A 23,269-nucleotide genomic window follows, 5' to 3' on the forward strand; every position below is an offset into this window, starting at 1 on the left:
TTGGTGATGTGCTGTGTCTATTTTGTGCCAAACGTATCTTTTGGTATTATGGCCAAAAAGTTCAACTCTGGTCTCATTAAACCGTAACACATTATTCCATATGGTTTGGGGAGATTGGATACTTTTTTATTTATTTTAAAGGTTAAAAAGGCTTCCATCTTGCCTCCCTACCCCATAGCCCAGAGATATGAAGAATTCAGAAGATTGTTCACATGTAGGGAGCAACCAGTACTTAGCAGAAATTGCTGCAATTCTTTTCAATGTTGCTGTAGGCCTCTTCGCAGCCTCCCTGACCAGTATTCTCCTCATCTTCATCAAGTTTAGAGGGATGTCCTGTTCTTACTAATGTAACTGTTGTGCTATATTTTCTCCACTTGTTGATTCTTATCTTTACAGTGTTCCATCCAATCTACTCCTGATTTTTCAACAGGGAAGATCCCGTACCTGCTTTGTAAGCCCTTTACGGTCCATGGCTTTTCTAGTTGGATGTTACCAAGAAGATGTCAGGAAAATCCTATAGGGACAACTGTACTTTATTTGGGGGTTAATCAATCCCTTTAATTGAAGGAAGGTGTACACTAATGAGTTTGAATGTGATTGGTTGATTCTGAACAGTGCTACGCTCCCAGTAATAAAAGGGTGTGCACACGTATGCACGCTGGGTATAGTACATGTTTTATTTTTAAAATTTTCCCCTAAACCGATTCTTATTGCTTTTCACTTAAATGAATAGGTTAAAATTTTAACAAGGGTGTGTCGAATTTTTTTTAATATCCACTGATATATTAAATAAAAATGAATAAACAAACATACAAAGAAATAAATAAATTCTGATTGGTCAGAAGGTGTTGATTCATTTTCTATAACAGCACAGCTACAAGATAAATGACAAGTTTATATTAATGCACTTGTTCTATTATGTTGTGTTTTCCATGATACACACATTGGCCCTCATTTATCGAGCCGGATACGAACGGATTTATGCATAAATTGTTTGAGAGTGAATCGGGTAAATCTGGTATTTACAAAAATGAATCAGTCAGAGTGCGAGTAAATTTACACGTAAGAAGACTAACTAATGTAAACCTCAGTTGATCGGCTTCGTGTCTTATAATTTACAATGGGTTACTGAATTTTTCTATACAGATTACACTGTCAAGTTCAAATCGATTATTTATTTCAAATACACATACGAATTAAATAATTTTTAGACCCGTCATTTCATATAGGCTTAAATGGCATTAAGGAAATATGTAAATATGTACAGTATCTCACAAAAGTGAGTACACCCCTCACATTTTTGTAAATATTTGATTAGATCTTTTCATGTGACGACACTGAAGAAATGACACTTTGCTACAATGTAAAGTAGTGATTGTACAGCTTGTGGAACAGTGTAAATTTGCTGCCCCCTCAAAATAACTCAACACACAGACATTAATGTCTAAACCGCTGGCAACAAAAGTGAGTACACCCCTAAGTGAAAATCTCCAAATTGGGCCCAATTAGCCATTTTCCCTCCCCGGTGTCATGTGACGTGTTAGTGTTACAAGGTCTCAGGTGTGAATGGGGAGCAGGTGTGGTTTGGATGAATTTGGTGTCATCGCTCTCACACTCCCTCATACTGGTCACTGGAAGTTCAACATGGCACCTCGTGGCAAAGAACTCTCTGAGGATCTGAAAAAAGAATTGTTGCTCTACATAAAGATGGCCTAGGCTATAAGAAGATTGCCAAGACCCTGACACTGAGCTGCAGCACGGTGGCCAAGACCATACAGCGGTTTAACAGGACAGGTTCCACTCAGAACAGCCCTCGCCATGGTCGACCAAAGAAGTTGAGTGCACGTGCTCAGCGTCATATCCAGAGGTTGTCTTTGGGAAATAGACATATGAGTGCTGCCAGCATTGCTGCAGAGGTTGAAGGGGTGGGGGGTCAGCCTGTCAGTGCTCAGACCATACACCACACACTGCATCAAATTGGTCTGCATGGCTGTCGTCCCAGAAGGAAGCCTCTTCTAAAGATGATGCACAAGAAAGAGCGCAAACAGTTTGCTGAAGACAAGCAGACTAAGGACATGGATTACTGGAACATGTCCTTGGTCTGATGAGACCAAGATAAACTTATTTGGTTCAGATGGTGTCAAGCGTGTGTGACAGCAACCAGGTGAGGAGTACAAAGACAAGTGTGTCTTGCCTACAGTCAAGCATGGTGGTGGGAGTGTCATGGTCTGGGGCTGCATGAGTGCTGCCGGCACTGGGGAGCTACAGTTCATTGAGGGAACCATGAATGCCAACATGTACTGTGACATACTGAAGCAGAGCATGATCCCCTCCCTTCGGAGACTGGGCCGCAGGGCGGTATTCCAGCATGATAACGACCCCAAACACACCTCCAAGATGACCACTGCCTTGCTGAAGAAGCTGAGGGTGAAGGTGATGGACTGGCCAAGCATGTCTCCAGATCTAAACCCTATTGAGCATCTCTGGGGCATCCTCAAACGGAAGGTGGAGGAGCACAAGGTCTCTAACATCCACCAGCTCCGTGATGTCGTCATGGAGGAGTGGAAGAGGACTCCAGTGGAAACCTGTGAAGCTCTGGTGAACTCCATGCCCAAGAGGGTTAAGGCAGTGCTGGAAAATAATGGTGGCCACACAAATATTGACACTTTGGGCCCAATTTGGACATTTACACTTAGGGGTGTACTCACTTTTGTGAGATACTGTATGTATATGATATTTACATCTAGATATGTTAAAAAACTTAGAACATGGTACCTTTTGTTTGAACCCACCCATTTTTTGAGTGATCAAAAATATTGGAACGTGACTGACAGGTGTTTCTTGTTACCCAGGTGTGCCCTGTTAGATTGATTGTTTAAACAATTAATAGCTCTGAACATTTACTCTTGGTTTGAGTGCTGGGTTTCACCTGTGAAGACTACATTTGTTGTTAGAAAGAATAAACCAACATGAAGACCAGAGAGCTGTCTATGGGAGAAAAGCAAGCCATTTTGAAGCTGAGAAAATCAAACAGAGCCATTGCACAAGCATTGGGCATAGCCAATACAACGATTTGGAATGTACTGAAAAAGAAAGAAACCACTGGTATACTAATAACCAAACAAGGAACAGGTCAGCCAGGGAAAACAAGACCAGTTAGTGACAAAAATATTGTTAGGCTGTGAAGAAAAACCCAAAAACAACAGTCAGTAACATCACCAACAAACTTCACAGGGCAGAGGTGAAGGTATCACAATCCACTGTTCAAAGAAGACTTCAAGTGCATTAATCTAGAGGCCATACCACAAGATGCAAACCACTCATCAGCAGTAAGAATCAGAAAGCCCGATTGGAATTCACAAAGATTAACAGAGATGAATCCAGAAAAGTTCTGGAACCACGAATAACCTCTACCAAAGTGATGGAAAGGCCAAAGTGTGGAGAAAGAATGGATCTGCTCATGACCCAAAACATACAAGCTCATCTGTCAAACATGGTGGAGGTAGAGTCATGGCTTGGGCTTGCATGGCTGCTTCTGGAACATTCTCACTGATCTTTATTGCTGATGTAACTCCTTGATGGTAGCAGCAGAATGACTTCAGAAGTCTACAGAAAGAACCTGTCTTCCAATTTACAGAGAACTGTATCCAATCTAATTGAGAGGAACTTCATCATGCAGAAAGTCCACAATCGAAAACACACTGCCAGCACAAGAAGGGACTTCATAACAGGAGGGAAACATTGGAACAGTTTGGTGGTGTCGGTGGGTTACTGGCTTAAAAAGTAGGTGGCCACCAAAGGTGCCATGTTCTAAGTTGTTTAACACATGTATATGTAAATATGAGGAAATGAAAGCTGAAAACCTGATCCATCATCTCGTATACATCTATTGCTCTTTTGATGCAGTGCAAATGGCAGAACTGACATTAGCGGACGAGCTACCGCATGATACCCTTCGGAGGTAACGGATATTTAGAGACTGTTATGTTGTTGTTGTTTTTTGAGGATGAACATTATAAGGCGGTTCCATCTGCCACAGCATGTGTCATAGTTTGGCCAGCCCCAGTGGCAGAGTAAAACTTTATTTATTTATTTATTTGTTTTAACTTGTATTGCACTGGATGGACGACGCCAAATTCACCTCCGGAATTTCCCTCCGTATTTTGTGTTTTTTTGGTACTTCTACTTCTGTACTCTAACTTCTGCTTCAGAGAAATGTGTCTCTTTGGGCTGTTTAGCAGCCATTTTGCACGTTTTTGTGGGTGCTACCAAATGCAAATCAGCTATGGTGTACAAGCTCCCTGTAATTTACAGTTCATTCTCATTTATTAACATACACCCGGGAATATTAAAAGACAAACCAGTGCTTAGGAAACGTTTGAAAATCCGATGTACATTTTTAGTCTACACAGTTTTACTCAAAGCCCAATGTGTGATGATATACAAAGAACCATGGCAGATGCTCCATTTAAACATGTATAATTGTTGATATGGTGGTGAATTCTGTGAGCAGATGCTTGTTTAACATCTGTGAAAGGAGTCTCCAGTGTCAGAGATCCGTAGGCCGAGGTAAACCTTGATGTTTTCTGACAAAGTCTTCAGGATTGTCAGCTTTACAGTTTCTTTCCTAACATGACGAGCTTATTCGTTTTTTTTTTTTGTCTTAATAATTTCAATAAAGTGGGGGAAAAAATGAGAGGCTTAACTTTAGCATAATGAATAAAAAGTATGACGTGTCATAATTTAACAAATAAAGCGTGTTTCATCACACCACCCCATCAGTGACTAGGTTGCTATAACAACATGCCCAAGCATCATGTTTTAGTCTTTACATATTATACAAGTTGTGTCATTTATTTCAGCAGTGTTCTCACCTTCTGTCCATCCAGGGTGACCCGCAGTGCTAATTTGGTCATACCATCCTCTTTTAGCAGGCTCAGAGAATTGCACAGTGCCAGGCAGAACGCTCGTGCCAGGCGCTCTGTCAGACGGTTATGATTGGCGTAACTGTTCGGGCCATTAGACGGCTCCTCCCGCTGAAGAAAGAACACCTATGAAGTCAAAAATCGGTCAATTCCCCCACACTATAAAACCACTGACGGAATATGAAACAGATACATCAATGGTAACAATAGTGTGTGTGTACCTCTGTCCAACGTATGACCTTTCCACTGGCTCTATACTCTAATCTCTGGTGGGCCTTTACACAAGTTATTGATTCCATAGACTTTCCGTCAATAGGACTGATTATGCTGTGAATCATTAGAGAGTGAAGTCAGGTGGAGGAAAAGACGAGCAATAAACCCACTGGTGTAATACAATAAACGTGTGTAATTAAACAGTAACACTGATTATTTGGTTATTTATCAGTTGAAGCCTGCACCATGGTAAGGATACGCATAACTATGCGAACAAATTCTGTCTCTCACCCCTTATTGAAACGTGGCTCTTCATCCTGCCACCGAATGTGCACGTATTCTTGTCTGTCTGATTGGTGGAGTTTCCCACAGGTCAGGGTGAAGTCTCTCATGTCTCGAAGAGCTCGCCGTAACTCCAGCATGGTTTCCATCGTCACTTGCACCAACAATCCATCTGAGAAGAAAAGAGTCACTCTCTCAATGTCAGTATGAACACATGCTGTTGTAAATATTTGTACGGTGAACTTGTAGACTTGAGATGAAATAAAACAATCACTGTGAGCTAGCGCTATAGTCAAAACCACCAAGGTCAACTTCAAGACAAGTCCGAGATCAAGAGTCAATAGGGGAATGAGGCCAAGTCAAAGGGAAGGCAAGACCGAGTCAAGATTGAGACCAAAATCCAAATCGTTTTCGAGGACAAGCCGTTACTTCTATAATGATTAGGTCATGTTTTCTAGAAGAAGGAATTAATGATCAAACTTTGTGCATACAGAATGAAAAAAAATATTTTTAATACTATTAAATTTTTTTTTTTTTTTTACACAGATTCTCAGCAGAGACCAAGAACGTATTTAGAAACACCGATACCCAAAACCGAAGTACAAATGTCAACAAGTCTGAGACAAGTTTATCAAACACAATTAAGGCTATAACCAAAAAAAAAAAAGGTTCACATGTTTGAAACAGCTAAATATTAGGCAGGAATTGGACCCATGAGCACAATATGCCCACACACAGTGAGTAGGATGGTGAAGGAAGAGCCCAAACATCACAGATTTCACATGTACATGTACAGTTTCAGTCATTCTTGCGTTGTCAAGTTTTAAAATCGACTGTCACTCAAACAACACTTTTATAACGACAAGCTGTGCTGAAGCATTGCAAAAATAAATAAATAAATAAATAAATAAATAAATAAATAAAAGTCCATCCTGAGAGCACAGAACACAGTGCCTGAACTTCACCAAGCGTCATTAGCGATAAACTACAATTGGCATTACGTATCGTGGTCAAATGAGATGAAACCTTTCAGCCTGGGGACTCCAAGCAAGGAACAGCACATGAAAGCCACTGTAGAATATGGTAGTGGAGTATTGATGCGTTGGCGCTGTTTTGTAGCTGGTGGTTTTGGGGCTCTTGTGAAGATTGACGGCATTATTAATGATTAGGTCCCAGAAGATGGTTCAGACCTGGCTAGAGCTTTCAATAAAATGTCGGCTCACCTACATTCAAATGAGCACAGGAAAAGGTTGTAAACGTCTCAATGTACCTGAAAATCGAAGAAGGACGTTCACACGCACAATCCTATGAATATAAAGAACCTTCAAATGTTCTTCATGGAGGAATGAACCAATATCTCCTTCAAAATGTCTCCACCGTTGTTAGCGAATACAGGACGAGACTCGTGTCATTCCGTCGTGTCATTCTCTCCAGGGCAGGTGTCACAAAATATTAAACGCAAGATCATTTAATGATCGAATAATTCTGGAGACATACGTCTTTTTTTACGCTCGGTACTAAAATCTTTCGAACACATTTATTCCCTGAAGGTCTGCCCGACCTGTAATGGTGCAATTTTCAGTTCAAATCGTTTCAGGGACTTTTTGCCTTCTGATTTGCCTTCAGTACGTGAAGGTCAGACTTGATAAGATTTAGGTGTGAGATTAAGTTAGTCTGCCAAGAACATTTAGGAACATATTTGACCAAGAAATGAAAGGCCACAAAAGGCCACTATGATTCGCAGATAAAAGTCAAACGCTTTTGGATCATGAACTCTTCCGAGTTTTCTTCATATTTTCCTTTTCCCCTTACAAAAATTAATCTTCATCTCATCTATCTGACAGACCTTGTACCACAATCTACAGACCTTTTCTTTTTTGTTCTTAGCAAAATGTAACCATATAATGGCTTAGAAATGTTTATATTTATGGTTGTCCATCATATATCTATGAGTACAATGAATTCTCCACTTAATTATATCATGACAAACCGCCACACAAACGTGGGTCACTGTTTTATTAAATTAAACGCATACTGTCTGCTCTAATTGACTGTCCTGCACATTTCTATACATATAGCAAATACACACATTATCACTGCTATTACACTCGTGCAATTTTGGCAAACCTCAGCAATAAATAAATAAATAAATAAATAAATAAATAAATAAATAAATAAACACCGGTTCACCGTAACGACCAAGACGCATCCGTGATGCGCTGCAACAAGACGGCACTTAAATTAATATAGAAACAGCAAACCTTCAACAATGCTGGATTTGGCCAGGTATCCTGATGAAGCCTTCAGTGCACCACTGAATACAAAAAAACAGGAGCCTGTAACTGAGACAGAAAACAAAATTATTTCATTTTAATACAGGTCTGATTATAAAGCAGCAGAGAATACATTACTATAATGCAGGAGTCGTTCAACTGTATTGTTGACGCCCCCTGGTGATCGTTATTGCTGTCGAACATGTTGGTCCAAAGTTGAACGCGATCGAAAACATCAACATTCCTAGCAACCTTAATAGTGGTTTCCATCCTGTTTGATATCAATTCTGTCATTTAGATTTTTGCACAAAAGACAATACGAAGAGAAATGCTTGAATGATTGATATACACTACCAGGAAAATGTTTCGACTCACTATATTTTGCTGGCGAGGTTTGGGGACACTTGTCCTGAGATAGCAGGCTTACAGCAAATCAACACCAAGTTATTCTGACTGTTCATCCCTAGCCTAAGATGACATAATTCTATCCTGATGAGAGTGCTCTCTGCGAGGATGACCATGTTTCCCCATCTAGAGGCCATGAGGGCTCTGAAAAGTAAGATAAACGATGGCCTTCGCAGTCACCAGATCTGACCACCTATGGAGACTTTCGACTGACGTGTTAGACGACGCTCTCCACGACTATCATCGAAACGCTAATTTATTGAATATATATCAGAAGAAGGGGGTTCATCTCTCCAGAAGAGTTCAGAGACTTGTAGAGTCAATACCGAGGCACACTGAAGCTGTTCTGGTGGCCCAGCCAGTACGAATCTTCATGCTGGTTTTACCTTTCATTTCTGTATTTTCATTCTTACAAACATTTTTGAAGGTTTACTTAAAATGATAATGTTTCCCCAGAGAAGTATGAACTTAGGAGAAGCCTCCAGCTAAAGCTTGTCCTATTGGGGAACTTTATGAATAGCCTCCTGGGAGCAGCTCCCTCATGAAGCTTGTCGAGATCATTCCAGGAGTTATACAAAGCGTCGTCAGGAATTCTGTTAGGAATTTAAAATACATCAGATCGTTTTGATCTGTTTAAGACTTTTCTCGCTCACTGCTTAATTCCATACATGTTCTTTCATAGCATGTTCTTATAATCTTAAGAAATAAGGATCCTTTCACTGGTAGTGAATTTCACATAGAAAAAAAAAATGTAACATATAGCTGAGGTGGATATATATATATATATATTTTTGGTCTATTGATAAATTACAGAGAAAAAAAAAAAGTAACTAAAACATCCATCCATTTTCTGTACCACTTAACACGTTTGGAATTAAAGCTAGTCAGAAATTTGTTTTGTTTATTTATTTATTTTTCCAACATTGCACCACAAATCAGGGTTGTTGCTGTTTTATTGATTTTTTATTAATAATAATTATAATTATCTACTGCTGCCAAACCCTTCAACGGATCAGGTGATTTGTCATCATGGAAAACTAATCTCATTTTACCCCGTATAAGTCTAAAGTCACCCTTGAGTGTTCCCATCTAGTGTCAAGTATGTATATAGTTTAGTCCCTTTTTTTTTTCCCTGAACGTGCATATTAACAACAGATAGAATCAAACCTTCTGACACTCTCCGGTGGGCGGAGCCTAATTCATTCCTTCACGTAAACACGTGTGCGTTTGTCTCTCAGACTCTCAGCGTGTGTGTTTGTGTTCGCATTGACGTGTGTAGTGTTTGCTCACTTCTGCGAGGCTGGCTGTGGATGCTGATCGCCTGAGTCTGGTACTGTCCGTCTGCAGTCTGCACACAGATGAGGTGGGAGTCGGCACGCTCGTTAAAGCAAGCGCCCATCGCCAGCAGTTTCTCATTCGACTTACTCAGCACCTTCAGCAGCTGAGCAAGCAACGGGAGAAGAGACGTAACCTGATTAAACCGCGTGCCCTCACAGGTGCAAACAGTAGCTCGGTATGGAATCTTCCGGGGTTTCACGTTATGCTCAGTGGGACTCTTAAATCCCCATCGTTATATCAGGCGGAGACATTTAATTATCCCGGTTACAAATGAACAGCATTAGAGAAGTTGTTTAGCGGTTCGGTGGGCTAACTTACCTCAGCGTGACGGCTTTTAGGGATCGTGATGCACGTGCTCCGTGCCTCCAAATCAACCATGAGCCCCGTCACTACCGGCAACGTGTAACGGTAAAAACGGAAATCCTAGAGATTACACCAGAGGAGACATTAAATATAACATAACGAGCATTAAAACACAGCAGTAAGACGAGGTATAACGATGGAGTCTCACCACAAGGAGCCTCATAATGCTGTTGTTGATCTGACCGAAAAGCGGCTCTCTGAATCGTACACTGAACAGAGGACAGGGATAGACTGCAGGACAGAGAAGACATCAACAATCAGCAACACCAAGGCCGACTGTGTACTGTGCACTTGAATTAATTATCCCTATTTTTATTTGTTTGACCCGATTTTCTCCCAGCTTGGTCAATTTTCCAATTCCCACCTAGCAAGCTCGCCTTTATCACAGGACAGCTACCAGGGAGGGTGAAGACTAGCACGTGCTTCCTCCGAAAAACATGAAGCCAACCGCCGCATCACATGGCAGTTGAAGACACTCGCAGAAAAGCATTAACTGCTCTCTTCCACATACATGAGTATACAGATGTCCCTGATTGGTTAGTGCTGCTATGACTGATAGGGGAGTGAGTAAATCCCATACCAGAGCTACTACCAGAGCCAATTTTGCTCTCTTGACCTCGAACCACGGGTGCTTGTGGCTTCACTAGGATTCGACCTCATAATCTCCCAATCATACGGTGGACATTTTCTTCCATTTATAAATAGAAGTCATTAGTCAATGCGGAAGTTCTTACATCTATACTCGGCTCCCAAACGCAGCATGAGGCGCAGGGGGAAGGCCCTGGCCCAGGGACTCTCAGCCCGGAGAATGAGCAGGCCGAACAGGAAGGGCTGGGGGGGCAGCGGCAGCCCGTCCAGAGACTGTAACGTGGGACGCACATAGAGAAACCCAGCATGCTCCTCGCTGTCCAGAAAGCCTCGTGCAGCCAACGAATGACTCAGATGATTCAAGAGCTTTCCTGCTGAACAGTTCAAACAAGAGAATAATATGTCTGTAGATCTGAACAACATCGCACCCGTTTTTTTTTTATTTTATTTTTTTTTATAGTAAACAAGAGTTCAGTGAACAAAATGCATTTCAAAGTCATTTCATTCTGGGAGCAAACTTTACCTGTCTGTGCATCCCAGTAGATTTGAATGAAGTGATTGAAGATGTCTGTGGGGAATCTCTTTTCTTCTGGTAAACACTGTAATAGCACGACTACCTCTGGCTGACCCACGGCATGCATTCCTTTAGACGTCACACACCAGCACCTCCGGTTTACATCTGTAGAAGCAAATACACACACACACACGGACATGGACATTTGTCGTATTATACTTGTGAGGACCTTTCAATGACATAATTATTAATGTGGCTAATTAATGCCATGTTTTCCTAGTGGAGACCAGCCAAATGTCCCCACAAGCTCAAAGATATTCCTATCCATGTCTCCAGCTGTGCACACACACACACACACACACACACACACACACACACACACACACACAACCCACATCCACCAGAACTACACTCCTCCTTAATCACATTGAACAAATGATGTTTTAGCAAAGAAAAAATATTTAGCATATAGTCATGTTGCATATCGATTATTTCCCATTATAAGATTACAAACAAAATATGAGATTATTAAACCAATTTCTAGACATTTGTACTAATCTCAAACTTGAAATAGTCTTATTCGCAGATCATTGTAAGCATTTCTTTCGAGAAAGAAGCTAAATTATTTGCCAGTATAATATGAAAACTGTTTAAAAATGACTAGTAATAGGTTGAATCGTCTTCTATTTGGTGTATTGCAATCTTATCATAGGAACTAATAGATCGTTTTGTTGCAACGCAGGTCATGACCAGTGGAGTCAGACTTACAGCTGACGATCTTCACCATAGCCAGAAGGTTGGCATTGAGGACAAATACCAGTGGTTCGGTCTGGCCTTGCTCCAACTCCTCGAGCAATGAAGTCTCCGTCCGCTTTTCCTCCACTGTGTAATCTACAAAACACATTTGCTTGAGGCCAATACCTTTCACAGAGTAATTACACAGAACTCAAACAACACTTAGGATTTGTAAGTGTCAGTATAATGTTTGAAGTCTATTTGGGTAGGTATGTTATAGAACAGGGGTTCCCAAACTTTTCCAGGGCGAGGCCCCCCAAAATAGCATTAACATTTGACCGAGGCCCCCCTTTTGCAAGATGTCTTTAAAACACATTAAAATATAGACTTCTGAATATATCCCTCTTTTTTATTAATAATTACATCTTAACATTACATTAGGAATTGATTGTGTGTGTGTGTGTGTGTGTGTGTGTGTGTGTGTGTGTGTGTGTGTGTGTGTATGTGTGTGCGTGGTTGTCTGAAAAAAAATCATGTATTTATTTATTTTTCACACCAAATTGTTGAGGCCCCCCAGGCGCCCCCTGGTGGCCCCCACTTTGAAAACCACTGTTATAGAAATCTTCGTGGATGGCAGACTGAACGAGCTGGTAACAGCAGGATTTATTTTTATGTCACATGCTTTTTAATAGTTCCTAATAGACACAATAAGGGCAAAAGTATGTGGACACATGACCATCACACCCATATGTCCCACTGAGCAAACTGCTGCCAGAAATTTGGAAGCACACAAGTGTAACCAATGTCTTTGTATACTGTAGCGTTGTCATTTTCTTTCACTGCAACTAAAAGGCCCAAACCTATTCCAGTTTGACAACGCCCTTGCGAACTAGCAAATCCACCAAGGAACGGCTCAAAAAGAAGAAATAGAGGGTTATGGAACGGCCTAGTCAAAGCGCGGATTTGAATCCCATTGAAATGTGGTGGGGGGATTTGAATCGGGCCGTACATGCAAGAAAACCCTCAAACACCTTGCAGCTGAAAGAATATTGCATGGAAGAGTGGTCAAAAATTCCGGCAAACCTGGTGGACAATTATGCAAAACGCCTACAAGAAGCTATTTCTGCTACTAGCTTCTGAGGCCGAGGGTGTACTTACTTTTTTCACAGACGAATATCACATCTATTGATATTTCTGTTGAATAAATGATTGAAAAAGCTCATTTTCATGTGTTTTGTTCGATTATATCAACTTTATTAATAGGCACCGTTTAAAAGATGATCAAACGTTTGCCGTCCCAAATATGCCAAAAAAAAAAAAAGGGCAACAATTTCCATGGGGTGTACTTATTTTTTCACATTGACTGTAGTTTTTTTTTTTTTAAACCTAATAACTGTAGCTTCTCTTCTTCTCCAGTTGAAAAAAAAAAAGAGACAATATATTTCAAGTTTTTGCGTAGATCCATTTGAATTACATTTCCTGTTAATTAGTATAAAAACGAGTCAAATTAAGGAGCCAGGAGGACACTGGACACCATATATACATGTTCTGTTCATGCATTGATGTTATTTGCTATATGAGGACATTCATACTGTACCTCCTTTAACTCCTGTAGAGGTGAGGATGGGGGGAAGCCCTTTATGTGGTAAGGGCTTAGCTGAGCTCCCTTTGGGACTGTTAACCACTTCCTGATGCTCCAAACAAGGAGAGTTTGGCATGTCCTAGAGGTCAGGAAAAAAAGAAGCATATATGTTATTCACATGAGCTTCTACAACCGAATTGTTTCACCAGCCTGTTATATTTGCAGTTGCATGCTACTAAATTGCATGGAAATACTTTGTTTAAAAGTCTGAAAGACTTCCTACATTGTTTTTGTATTTAAATTTTTCCCTGAAGTCTCCTTAGTCTTGCCAATCCTCCGACTGGCACATTTTCGGAAGGTGGAGGAAACCAGAGACCCAGGAAGAATCGCTTTTGTACATTGAGAGAACATGTGAAATCCACCGACAGCAACTAGAGCTCGGGATAGAACCAGAAACCCCTGGAGCTACGAAACGGCGACGATACCCGCTGCACCACCATGACACCCAATGCTTCCAAAGTGCAGAGTATTCACTGGAACTACCTCCCAACAGTATTGGACACCGAATAGCACATAGTTCTACCATCAAAACATACTGTAGTGTACACACCAGGTAGACCAGGTCATTTCAGGTAACCAGCACCTTTTGCATAGAGATGGTGGAGAACATTCTGGCTAACCTACATCTGGGTTGAAACCCTTCCTATACTTGGTGGACTGCTAGGGACAGGCAAACTAGTTAACCATAGATGAAGTACAGATTTTGGGACCAAGGAATTTGTAGCTATTGCTGGAGCCGTGACTCAAGCCGTGTCAAAGGGCTCAAGAAGACATAACAGGAGCAACACTTCCAGAGGTATGCTGGCGTACCTTTAACAGTGGAGGTACTTGGAATTGCTGGGCTAGAGTTCAAGTAGGATGTGCACCAAGAAAATGTTTCCCTTCAACAGCATGACGCTACTATAAAGTCACTACAAGAAGGCATGGTTGTCTCTTGCTGTTTCTGATGAAATTGTTGTGAGGTGGAGTCCATTAATGTCTGTCCCAGTTATCTAAGAGATCAGCATGGACTTTTTTTTACTACAGAGACAACACTTGACTACAGTCACTACAGCTGCAGAAGTAGCATAATAGTCAAAATGGGTTTGTAAATACTTAAAGATATTTTTTGATTGATGGTTCTCATTGATGGTTCCTGCACTAAATTATTAGCAATGACTCCACCACCTTGTGGGTTTCAAAAACACACTTTAAAAACTCTCCTACTCTTTATCCATTTGCTGGTAGCAGTGGCAAAGAAAAAGGACAGGTTGCCTACTCCAAAGGAGAACCAGTCTCTGGTGCTAGAACAGGAGAAAGCAGAGGTAAAAGAAGAAGTAGAGAATGTCTCCACGACAGACAGAGCTACAGAGCAGGAGATACCATTCTCAGAGGTAGGCACCACACTGGACCTCTTTGATAAGGGCATTTCTACGAGTCACCCAAATGAGTGTGCCGAAAAAACTCCCAGCAAATCCCATCCAAAGTAATAATGAAAGAACTGAAGACACCGTTTATCAGAAAGCGGAGCAGGATATCGAGAATGACCTGCTGCAGTTCAAGGGGGTGGCGTGGACATGGCTGCGGTTAGAGGAATAAATAAAATCACCGCGCCGGTACTTCTTTGGAGGTATATATCAACGTGGAGAAGAAACGTGTTCACATGTATATGAAGACTTCAGTGTAGCACTGCTCACAAATCTTAATACCGTCCCTACGATTTAGCCATGAAAATGTACTATAACCCCAAAGGATTATAAGAATTCTTGTAATCCTTGTAAAGGAGGATGTAGCCAAAGACAGACCAAAAAAAGAGATCTTGAAGGTCAATTTCTTGGAGTATCTGCCACCAGAGACATAAATGTGGGTGTGAGAGAATGAGCCACAGCAGGAAGTCTAAGCAGTCATGCAGTACCACCAATGCAAACAAGTGGATGACACCATGATTCACAGTGTCAGAGGCACTGCAGAGAAATCAGCCACTATACGAATGCTGGAGATAGTACAGGGGAGTCAGCCACTATGAGAAAGCTTATGGTCAACCCTGCAGTAAAAGATTGCCAGAAATAATCAGCACCGTTCATTTGGAGCCAAGGATATAGGATTTTCACACTGGCTTGGCTGTTTACCTTGAAGAAACCCATGGTGTCTAGTTAGTGTTATGAGCCCAAGCTAACTGACATCAGTATGACTGACAGCATAGAGGAAAAAATGGGCAAGCTTAAGGATCTGAGTGACTTTGACAAAGGACAAGTTGTGATGGCTAGAAGACCGGGTCAGAGCATCTCCAAAACGGCAAGTCTTGTGGGGTGTTCTCGGTATGCAGTGGTTAGTACCTACCAAAATTGGTCCAAGGAAGTATAACCAGTGAACTGACAACAGGGTCATGGGCGCCCAAAGCTCGTTGATGCACGTGGAGAGCAAAGGCTCCCACAGAAGAGCTACTGTAGCACAAATTGCTGAAAAGTTTCATGTTGGCTATGATAGAAAGGTGTCAGAACCCAGTGCATCATAGCTTGCTGTGTACGGGGCTGCATAACCACAGTCCGGTCAGAGTGCCCATGCTCACCCGTCCACCGCTGAAAGCTCCTACAATGGGCACGTGAGCATCAGAACTGGACCATGGAGCAATGGAAGAAGGTGGTCTGGTCTGATGAATCACGTTTTCTTTTACATCACGTGGAAGGCCGGATGCGTGTGCATCTCTTACCTGGGGAAGACATGGCTCCAGGATGCATTAGGGGAAGAAGGCAAGACGGTGGAGGAAGTGTGATGTTCTGGGCAATGTTCTGCTGAGAAACCCTTGGGTCCTGGCATTCATGTGGATGTTACTTTGACACGTACCACCTATGTAAACATCGTTACAGACCAAGTACACCTCTTCATGTCAACGCTATTCCCTAATGACAGTGGGCTCTTTCGGCAGGATAATGCGACCTGCCACACTGCAAAAAGTGATCAGGAACGGTTTGAGGAACATGACAAAGAGTTCAAGGTGTCGACTCGGCCTCCAAATTCCCCAGATCTCAATCCGATCGATCATCTGTAGAACGTTCTGGACAAACAAGTTCGATCCATAGACGCCCCACCTCACAACTTACAGGACTTAAAAGGATATGCTGCTGACATCTTGGTGCCAGATCCCACAGCACACCTTCAGAGGTCTCGTGGAGTCCATGCCTCGACAGGTATGGTGGCACAAGGAGGAGTTACACAATATTACGCAGGTGGTTTTAATTTTATGGCTGTTCAGTATAATAAAAACAATGTTGTTGTTGTTTTGTTTTGTTTTTTGTTGAGTTTTCACTGATTGCAAAAATGAGCTTACAGACAGGTCTGCAGATACCACATGAGCTGCTGCAGGTGCATGTGTCTGCACTGAATCTCTGTGGGTTGGAGTAGTGTTGGCACTAGACGTCTCGTTTTTGGATAAAACGCTGTCAGCAAACCACACTTTCTTTTGTTCCTTACGAAGAGTCTCTGTAAGGCAGACACACGCAATAAGGTGGATGTTACATAATACGCATGGATAATAAACTGGATAACAAACTATACAGTGACGAAGGTAGTGCTTTCTATTCAAATACCCACTGTTAATGAGAGTAGCGTGACAGGTGACACAGACCCGACCCTCTTTCCCACCCAGGTGAGTCAACCTGAATCTCAAGTCACAGCAGACCACACAGAACACCTGCAGATAAAAACAAACATACAAACACAGTGTAACAGATACTGCTGTACATCATGGGACCCAGACCAGCCCTCCCCACCACAACTGATATCTAGCACACTACATAACCACTAATACAGAAGTTCACTTTGCAGCCTTTCTGAGAGCAGCCATTCGGTAATGGCTCATTTCAAGAATGGATACCTGCCTGCGATATCTGCAAAAACGGCTAACTCTAGAAATCTGCCTTCTTTTTTTTTTTCAAATCTGAGCTGCCAGTTGACATAGATGAAAACTGTGCATTTCAGTACTGCGGAGGTGATGTCGCCCAAATAAGATGTTTATTTAAGCAACGAGACTTAGCCTACATTACTTTGAAACCCCTTCTGCTTGAAATGATTCTAAATACAAGTCTAGTCACACTATTTTACACAGGGATTTTATGACAGCATGTCAGTCCGTTACCTTCCCGCAGGCTCTGCAGTGGTGCCTCCTCTTTGTGAAGGAGAATCTGGAGCCACATTTCATACACACTGGTGCCTGAGAATCCGGGACCCACTGTGGAGCTGTAGAGCCCAGAGAACTGCAACGCTGCACAAGTAGGGCACCGAGGGACCCCCTTCTCACGGTCGTGGACCCATTCTCGGGTGCGCTTATGTTCACACTGCCTCTACGGCCTGAATTCGGCTCGCATCGGAGAGCCGAGGGAAGCGCATTGGTCTCCGGATGTTCTGGTGCAGGTCCGTCACCTTGGGTCAGTGCCGGAGGTGTGGACGGTGAGGATCCCACCACTGCCTCCTGTTCGTCCTGCTCACCATCCGCCAGCTCCTTCTCCTCCACAACTGAGTCCTCTTTAAGCCCAGGCATCAGGCAGCTGTCCTCCAGCAGCGCCTCCCTGGAGTCGTTTAGAGTGGTGTAACCCAAGCGCCTCTCGCCCCACACAGAGAGCGTGGCGCTCACTGCTTGCCTCATTCTCTCAGCAGAGTCCGGAGAGGTCCGAGAAGCCGCACAGCATTGCTTCAGGGCTGCGTTACGTCACACTGATCTTTGCATCCAGCCTCAAATCAGCCATGATCTGAGGACGTGTTCTATCAGTGACTCACAACGCAGCTTCTTCCGAGTCTCATTGCTGCATTCCCTCCTGTATGAATGAACAGTGAGCAATTATGCACAACGCAATTGCTCATCAGCGCCACTATACAACAATTCATGCAAAGACGGTGATGGGAAAAAGTCTGCACGATCTGGCAACCCTCATTCAGAGACGCTTTTTTTTTTTTTTTTTTTTTTTTTGGCCATGCGGCCCAGAATGTGCTGAGCTAAGCTCTGGTTGCTTTATTGGCACATGAATACCGCAATAATGTGATGTGCAAGCTGTAGGTTTTAATCAGCGTGAAAACAACTCGTTGTTGCCGCACAATCATTTTTCACCCGTTCACCAAGCGCCATAATGTGCAAACGGAAAGGAAAGGCGCGTGAATGCGGGGAAGAAAGCCGGTAACCCCTTATATATATATAGCCTATATATATACACACATATATACACATACATGTCCATCATGTCTTCATGCACAGCATAAACCATCCACTTATTACCACTAAAACAGCCGCACAGCATCTGCTCTATACCGGAAGTCCAAAACGCATCTCGACATTTATTCTCGAGATTGAAGCTAAAATCTGTTCTAGGGTTTAAAAAAAAAAAAAAAAAAAAAAAAGGGGAAGAATATTTTAATCCTTAAACCGGTGCAAGACAGTTTCACTGAAATAATACCACATGCAACACACACACACACACATCACCTACTGTCAGTGACTGCGGCAATGCGACAGTCGCGTGTCCTGTAGCACCGAAGCGCGCGCGCCGTTAATCCGTTTTAATTACGGAAACAATTCTGACCTTGGGTTTTCTTTTCCCTTCAATATTCCTACCACGAGTGATGCCTTCAAGATAGCACTCCGCACCGACCTGGATCAATGTAAACCACCCGAGCAGGCATCAGAAATGAGGTCCATGGCACAGCTGATTTCAGGGATGTGCCGCTGTGCAGTAGATCACAGCGCTCGAGATCTACTGCAAGGCTGGCCTCTGATTATACCCCCGTCCTCAAGGCAACGACCCCGGCTCGTCCCATTACTGCATCGAGCTTCCGGTTCAAACTAAAAGGTGTAATGCAAGAACTGACCTCGAAACACATGGTATGGTCAAAAGTTTGTGGACACCTAACCATCACGACTGTTATTATAACGACCCCCACTCTTCTGGGAAGGTTTTGGAGCATAGCTGTGGGGATTTGTGATCATTCAGCCACAAGAGCATCACTAATGTCGGGTGAGGAGGTCTGCGATCCGGTACATCCCCGAACAATGGTGTTCAGTAGGGTTGAGGTCAGGGCTCACGAGTTCTTCCACTACAACTTTGGCAACGATGTCGTCACCTCGGTTTGTGCACAGGGGCATCGTCATGCTGGAACAGGATCGGGCCTCTTCGTTCCAGTGAAGGGAAACTGTAACGCGACAGCATATGAAGGCGTTCTAGACAACTGTGTGCTTCCATCTTTGTGGGACAGTTTAAGGAAGAACCACATATGGGTGTGATGGTCAGGTGTTTACAAGCTTTAGTCTTACAAGACTGCGGATAATTTTATAACCAATTAAATGGTTTAACGTGCAGCTCGCCGCAACTTCACGTTAACGTGGAATGTTTATCTAAACCTTTAATAATACCAATGAAAAATTTTATTTTGCATGTCTTATCTGCATGGTAGTGCTGCAGCAATGTGGGTTTACTCTGGGTTCTCTCTAGTCTCTCAAAAACATGCCGGCCAAGACTTGGATTAGCAACTCTAAAAAGCCAGCCTATATGAAAGTGTGTATGTGTGGGACACCCTGTGATGTACAGGTGTCCCATCGTAGGTTGTATTGTATTCCCACCCCATGCCCGGTATAAAACTTCAGCGCCACCACGACTCGGACCAGGATAAAGAAGTTCCTGAAGCATGAATGAAAATGAAAATATAATTTGTTGTCAATCTTACGGTGTCCAGACACGTCAGTAAAAGTGATAGACCCTCTTTGCTGAGAATAATAATCCTTCTCCTTGTTTCTCAGCTTCGGTCTGAGCCCGAACAACTCCACAGAACACTCTTTAGGCAGCAATAAAGATAACAACAATAAAAGGTTTTGATATTTATTGTTTCGTTGACAAAAATAATTAAGACTAGTTTTCCATCAATCCTGATCAAGACTGACGATACGGTATTCGTTCAGAACCATAAGCCATATCATAATGTTACCATCTTCTTGTGCGAGAGACTGGCTGAGGAGCATTATCTGGGCAAGAGTGCCAATTTAAAATACAAAAGTCTCTGGGTTGCTGGGTAGTGTTGATATGTCTTATCTCACTTAAAATACTGCAACAGGTTCTGTCCTGAACTGCAGTCCCAGTTAATGACGTGCAATCAGTTTGCCTCATTCTTCGATGCTTCGTCGAAGTTCTCTACCAGATCTGAGGAGAGAAAATGCGTCAGGGGCATGGAGATTCGGGAAATAGCTCTTCACATTCGTACAAAACCTAAATTCGATATGTCCTACCTGGGACGTCATCATCCTCTTCATCGATGTCTTCTGCTTTGGGGGCTTTGTTGTCAAGAACTTTAAATAGACAAGGGGAGGGAGCATAGGCCAGTTACGTAATGAATACAAAAAAAAAAAGAAACATCTTCCTACTGTGCATAATTCTCATCCACCTTGTCTGGGGAACTGCTCGGCAAGTTTGCGCAGACTCGTGAGACTGTCTGCACCGAGTTGGCTGAGGATGCCGGGAAGCATCTCTGTCAGCTGCTTGGTCTCTGCATGGCCGGTGATGGCGAATGTGTTTGCAGACAAAGATGCCTGCACTTTGGGGTTATTGAAGTGGATCACTGTACCATCGTCCTTTATCATGTTCACCTGCAATCACAGCCGTACAAGTTAGACCCAAGGTCGGTTCCCTGAGCGGTACCGTTACTCGGATGTAATCATATGGGTGTGACTTTCGAGAGCCGAACAGAGCAGCAGAACCCTACCTCCTCAATGCCAGCAATGTTGTTCACGGCAAGTTTCTTTAAAGAGCTCTGAAGTTTTTTGTCGTCTGCCGTTGCCGTTCTGTGGACGACCTTCTTCTTCCTACGTGCTGTTCCCTGACAAGAGATGACACCGAAACGTTAGGAAAAAAGTTTGATGTCTAATAATTAGTTACAGAAATACTATATGATGTGTGATGGCTGCCAGGATTAAGGCTAAACTTAACAACGTAAAAAAAAGGTCCACGTTACCTTGCCCCCTATTCGGACTTGGGCTTGAAGTTTAGCCAGTTTTTCTTGATTCATTTTGTCTTCTGGAAAAAATGTAATCACATTTTGCTGTTGAGCTTCAGATCATACGATTACCGAGATCACACATGATCACCACCACCACACTATTAGCGTGAAACTGAGCTTTAACTCTTCAACCCTAGCTAAGATATCTTTTTTTAAAAATAAATAAATACATACATACAGGACTCAACATTACTTTCAATTTTATTTGTAGAATCCATGGATTATTATTATTTTTTTTAAATATGTAATTTTACCCTGCTATCTTAGCAAGGAAAAACAGCAAGCAATCTAGCCAGACAAGGATTTGTTATATATAAAAACATTATATAATAATTTATATTGTATAAAAGTGAGCGCCAGTGCACTATTCTGATTGGTCAGAGTGCTGATATTGAGTGTAACAGCACAGGGACAGTTCACTTGTCTGTGTTCGCTATGTAAATTTCCAATTCTAGCAATAGTTTGTTACTCGAAAACCATTTCTATGGCCTGTCAATCAGTCTGTGCGTTGGCATGACAACACTATGGAGCTGTGGCTTCTTTGGGAACTATGTCGACAGAGAAAAAAATGAACAATATTTGGACATAGTGCCTGAAATATCATTTAGTTTCATATTAATAGAAATTTTGTATAAAAACTGCCTAAACATTCCTGCACTATTACGTTATATTTGAGGCAAACTATACTGTCCAGTGACCTACTCATAACCGACACCAAACTAAGAACATAAATGATGAAACATAGATAAATAAATAAATAAATAAATAAATAAATAAATAAATAAATAAACACGTGTCCAATAAATCATTTTATTATGAATAATTGCTATTAGAAAATTCTTCCACCACGCAATGTAGTCCGTTAGCAGAAAGCCTTTGTTGCTAGGCAACATAACGTGAACATGCTTTAACGACTGGGAATACGGTTTATTTTTATTTTATTATTATTTTTTAAATTAAGAACAAAATTATGAAATTAATATTTATCAATTAAATAAACAATCGCATTTATTATAAATAATACCCGCAAAAAACTGCTCTACCGTTTCCATTATTAATTCGGTGCAACATGACTGACTCGTACTGGAACGGTTTGTTGGTTTAAAAAATAAAAAAATAATAAACAAATAAATTGGCGCATTGATACAGAAATCAATCGTTGTGATGCGGTCATAGGTGTGCGTGCATCGTGGATTTTAACGGACTCGAACGCGGTCCAACCAATCAGATTTCAGCATCGTAACTATCCGTTTGTCGCAGAAAGTTGTGTAATAATCTAACCAATGCTGTTAGCGGGGACGCTAACACGAGCTCTGAATGAACGACGGGGAAACGTCTGGTTTGGGCTTAATGTAGCTTAGCCGCCTATTAGCTCGCTGGAATGTGAGCTTGATTAAAATGTTGCTATCTCTCTTCGTATAAATATATTTATTTAAAAATAAAGAGCGTCGTCGTGAATTCGAGGCAGTCACCAGCGTTTAACTGGATCCCTAGCGTTAAGTCGCTATTAAGTAAACTCGCTAAAGGCTAACTGCATCCAGGATGAAAACAATTCGCAGTGTCAACACTTTCATAGACTTCCCGTAGCCGAGAGACAGATTAAACACATCAGCCTTACGCGTACTATTTACTACTGACTACTCTAACGCTATTAAATGTTCAGATTTCCAGGTAAAATAAATACAATAAAATACAAACCTTTTTTTCCCCCCTACAGCTGGTCAGAAAAGCATGCGACAAAAGAAGAAGGCGGAAATGATGACACTGTGACGTCACTGTATTTTATTTGCTCGTGCGTACAATGGGGTCACGGCGCTGCTGCCTCTGCTGGCGAGAACAGGAACACTGTGGAGAGGTGTTAACTCTGAAAGCACACAACTGATCTGTTCTTCTCTTTATTACAGCCTGTGGTCACTAAAACAGCAGGGAACACATTCAATTCCCGCACAAGGAACAAAAGAGAGGCCATTAAAGGACATTT

The 23,269-nt window shown here is 42.1% G+C and overlaps 2 protein-coding genes across 4 annotated transcripts in view; both read right to left on the reverse strand.

Moving 5' to 3' along the window:
- zfyve9b (zinc finger, FYVE domain containing 9b) overlaps positions 1–19,917 on the reverse strand; it is a 24,358-nt gene extending 4,441 nt beyond the window's left edge. Inside the window, exons 1-15 of one of the 2 annotated variants that reach the window (XM_017477653.3) lie at positions 18,735–19,917; positions 17,393–18,068; positions 16,849–16,948; positions 16,586–16,737; positions 13,234–13,357; positions 11,670–11,792; positions 10,911–11,066; positions 10,534–10,758; positions 9,948–10,030; positions 9,755–9,859; positions 9,389–9,539; positions 7,682–7,762; positions 5,430–5,592; positions 5,147–5,252; positions 4,875–5,051 (exon numbers count right to left, since the gene is read on the reverse strand). In XM_017477653.3, the coding sequence (XP_017333142.1) occupies positions 4,875–5,051; positions 5,147–5,252; positions 5,430–5,592; positions 7,682–7,762; positions 9,389–9,539; positions 9,755–9,859; positions 9,948–10,030; positions 10,534–10,758; positions 10,911–11,066; positions 11,670–11,792; positions 13,234–13,357; positions 16,586–16,737; positions 16,849–16,948; positions 17,393–17,899 (2,253 nt within the window). In that variant the 5' untranslated portion in view covers positions 17,900–18,068; positions 18,735–19,917. Of the gene's footprint in view, positions 1–4,874; positions 5,052–5,146; positions 5,253–5,429; positions 5,593–7,681; positions 7,763–9,388; positions 9,540–9,754; positions 9,860–9,947; positions 10,031–10,533; positions 10,762–10,910; positions 11,067–11,669; positions 11,793–13,233; positions 13,358–16,585; positions 16,738–16,848; positions 16,949–17,392; positions 18,069–18,734 lie in introns of both variants that reach the window. The other variant, XM_017477651.3, reaches the window with a different exon arrangement.
- Positions 19,918–20,103: 186 nt separating this feature from the next.
- btf3l4 (basic transcription factor 3-like 4) lies at positions 20,104–23,038 on the reverse strand. Of its 2 annotated transcripts, none has more exons than XM_053683031.1 (6): positions 22,990–23,038; positions 21,244–21,306; positions 20,995–21,108; positions 20,677–20,878; positions 20,522–20,581; positions 20,104–20,435 (listed from the first exon to the last, which is right to left on the reverse strand). In XM_053683031.1, exons 2-6 carry the CDS (start codon positions 21,295–21,297, stop codon positions 20,389–20,391), a joined length of 477 nt encoding a protein of 158 aa, XP_053539006.1. In that variant the 5' UTR covers positions 21,298–21,306; positions 22,990–23,038; the 3' UTR covers positions 20,104–20,388.
- Positions 23,039–23,269: the final 231 nt, after the last annotated feature.

The sequence above is a fragment of the Ictalurus punctatus genome, chromosome 10 (genome assembly GCF_001660625.3).
Source record: "Ictalurus punctatus breed USDA103 chromosome 10, Coco_2.0, whole genome shotgun sequence".
Classification (NCBI taxonomy): domain Eukaryota; kingdom Metazoa; phylum Chordata; class Actinopteri; order Siluriformes; family Ictaluridae; genus Ictalurus; species Ictalurus punctatus.

Excerpts from the sequence above, each read along its gene's own strand:
- btf3l4 (XM_053683031.1), bottom strand. The coding sequence starts at position 21,297 with ATGAATCAAGAAAAACTGGCTAAACTTCAAGCCCAAGTCCGAATAGGG. Across the intron at positions 21,109-21,243 it reads AAGTCCGAATAGGGGGCAAG|GGAACAGCACGTAGGAAGAA; the intron begins GTAACGTGGACC and ends ATCTCTTGTCAG. Across the intron at positions 20,582-20,676 it reads CGAGCAGTTCCCCAGACAAG|TTCTTGACAACAAAGCCCCC; the intron begins GTGGATGAGAAT and ends GTCTATTTAAAG.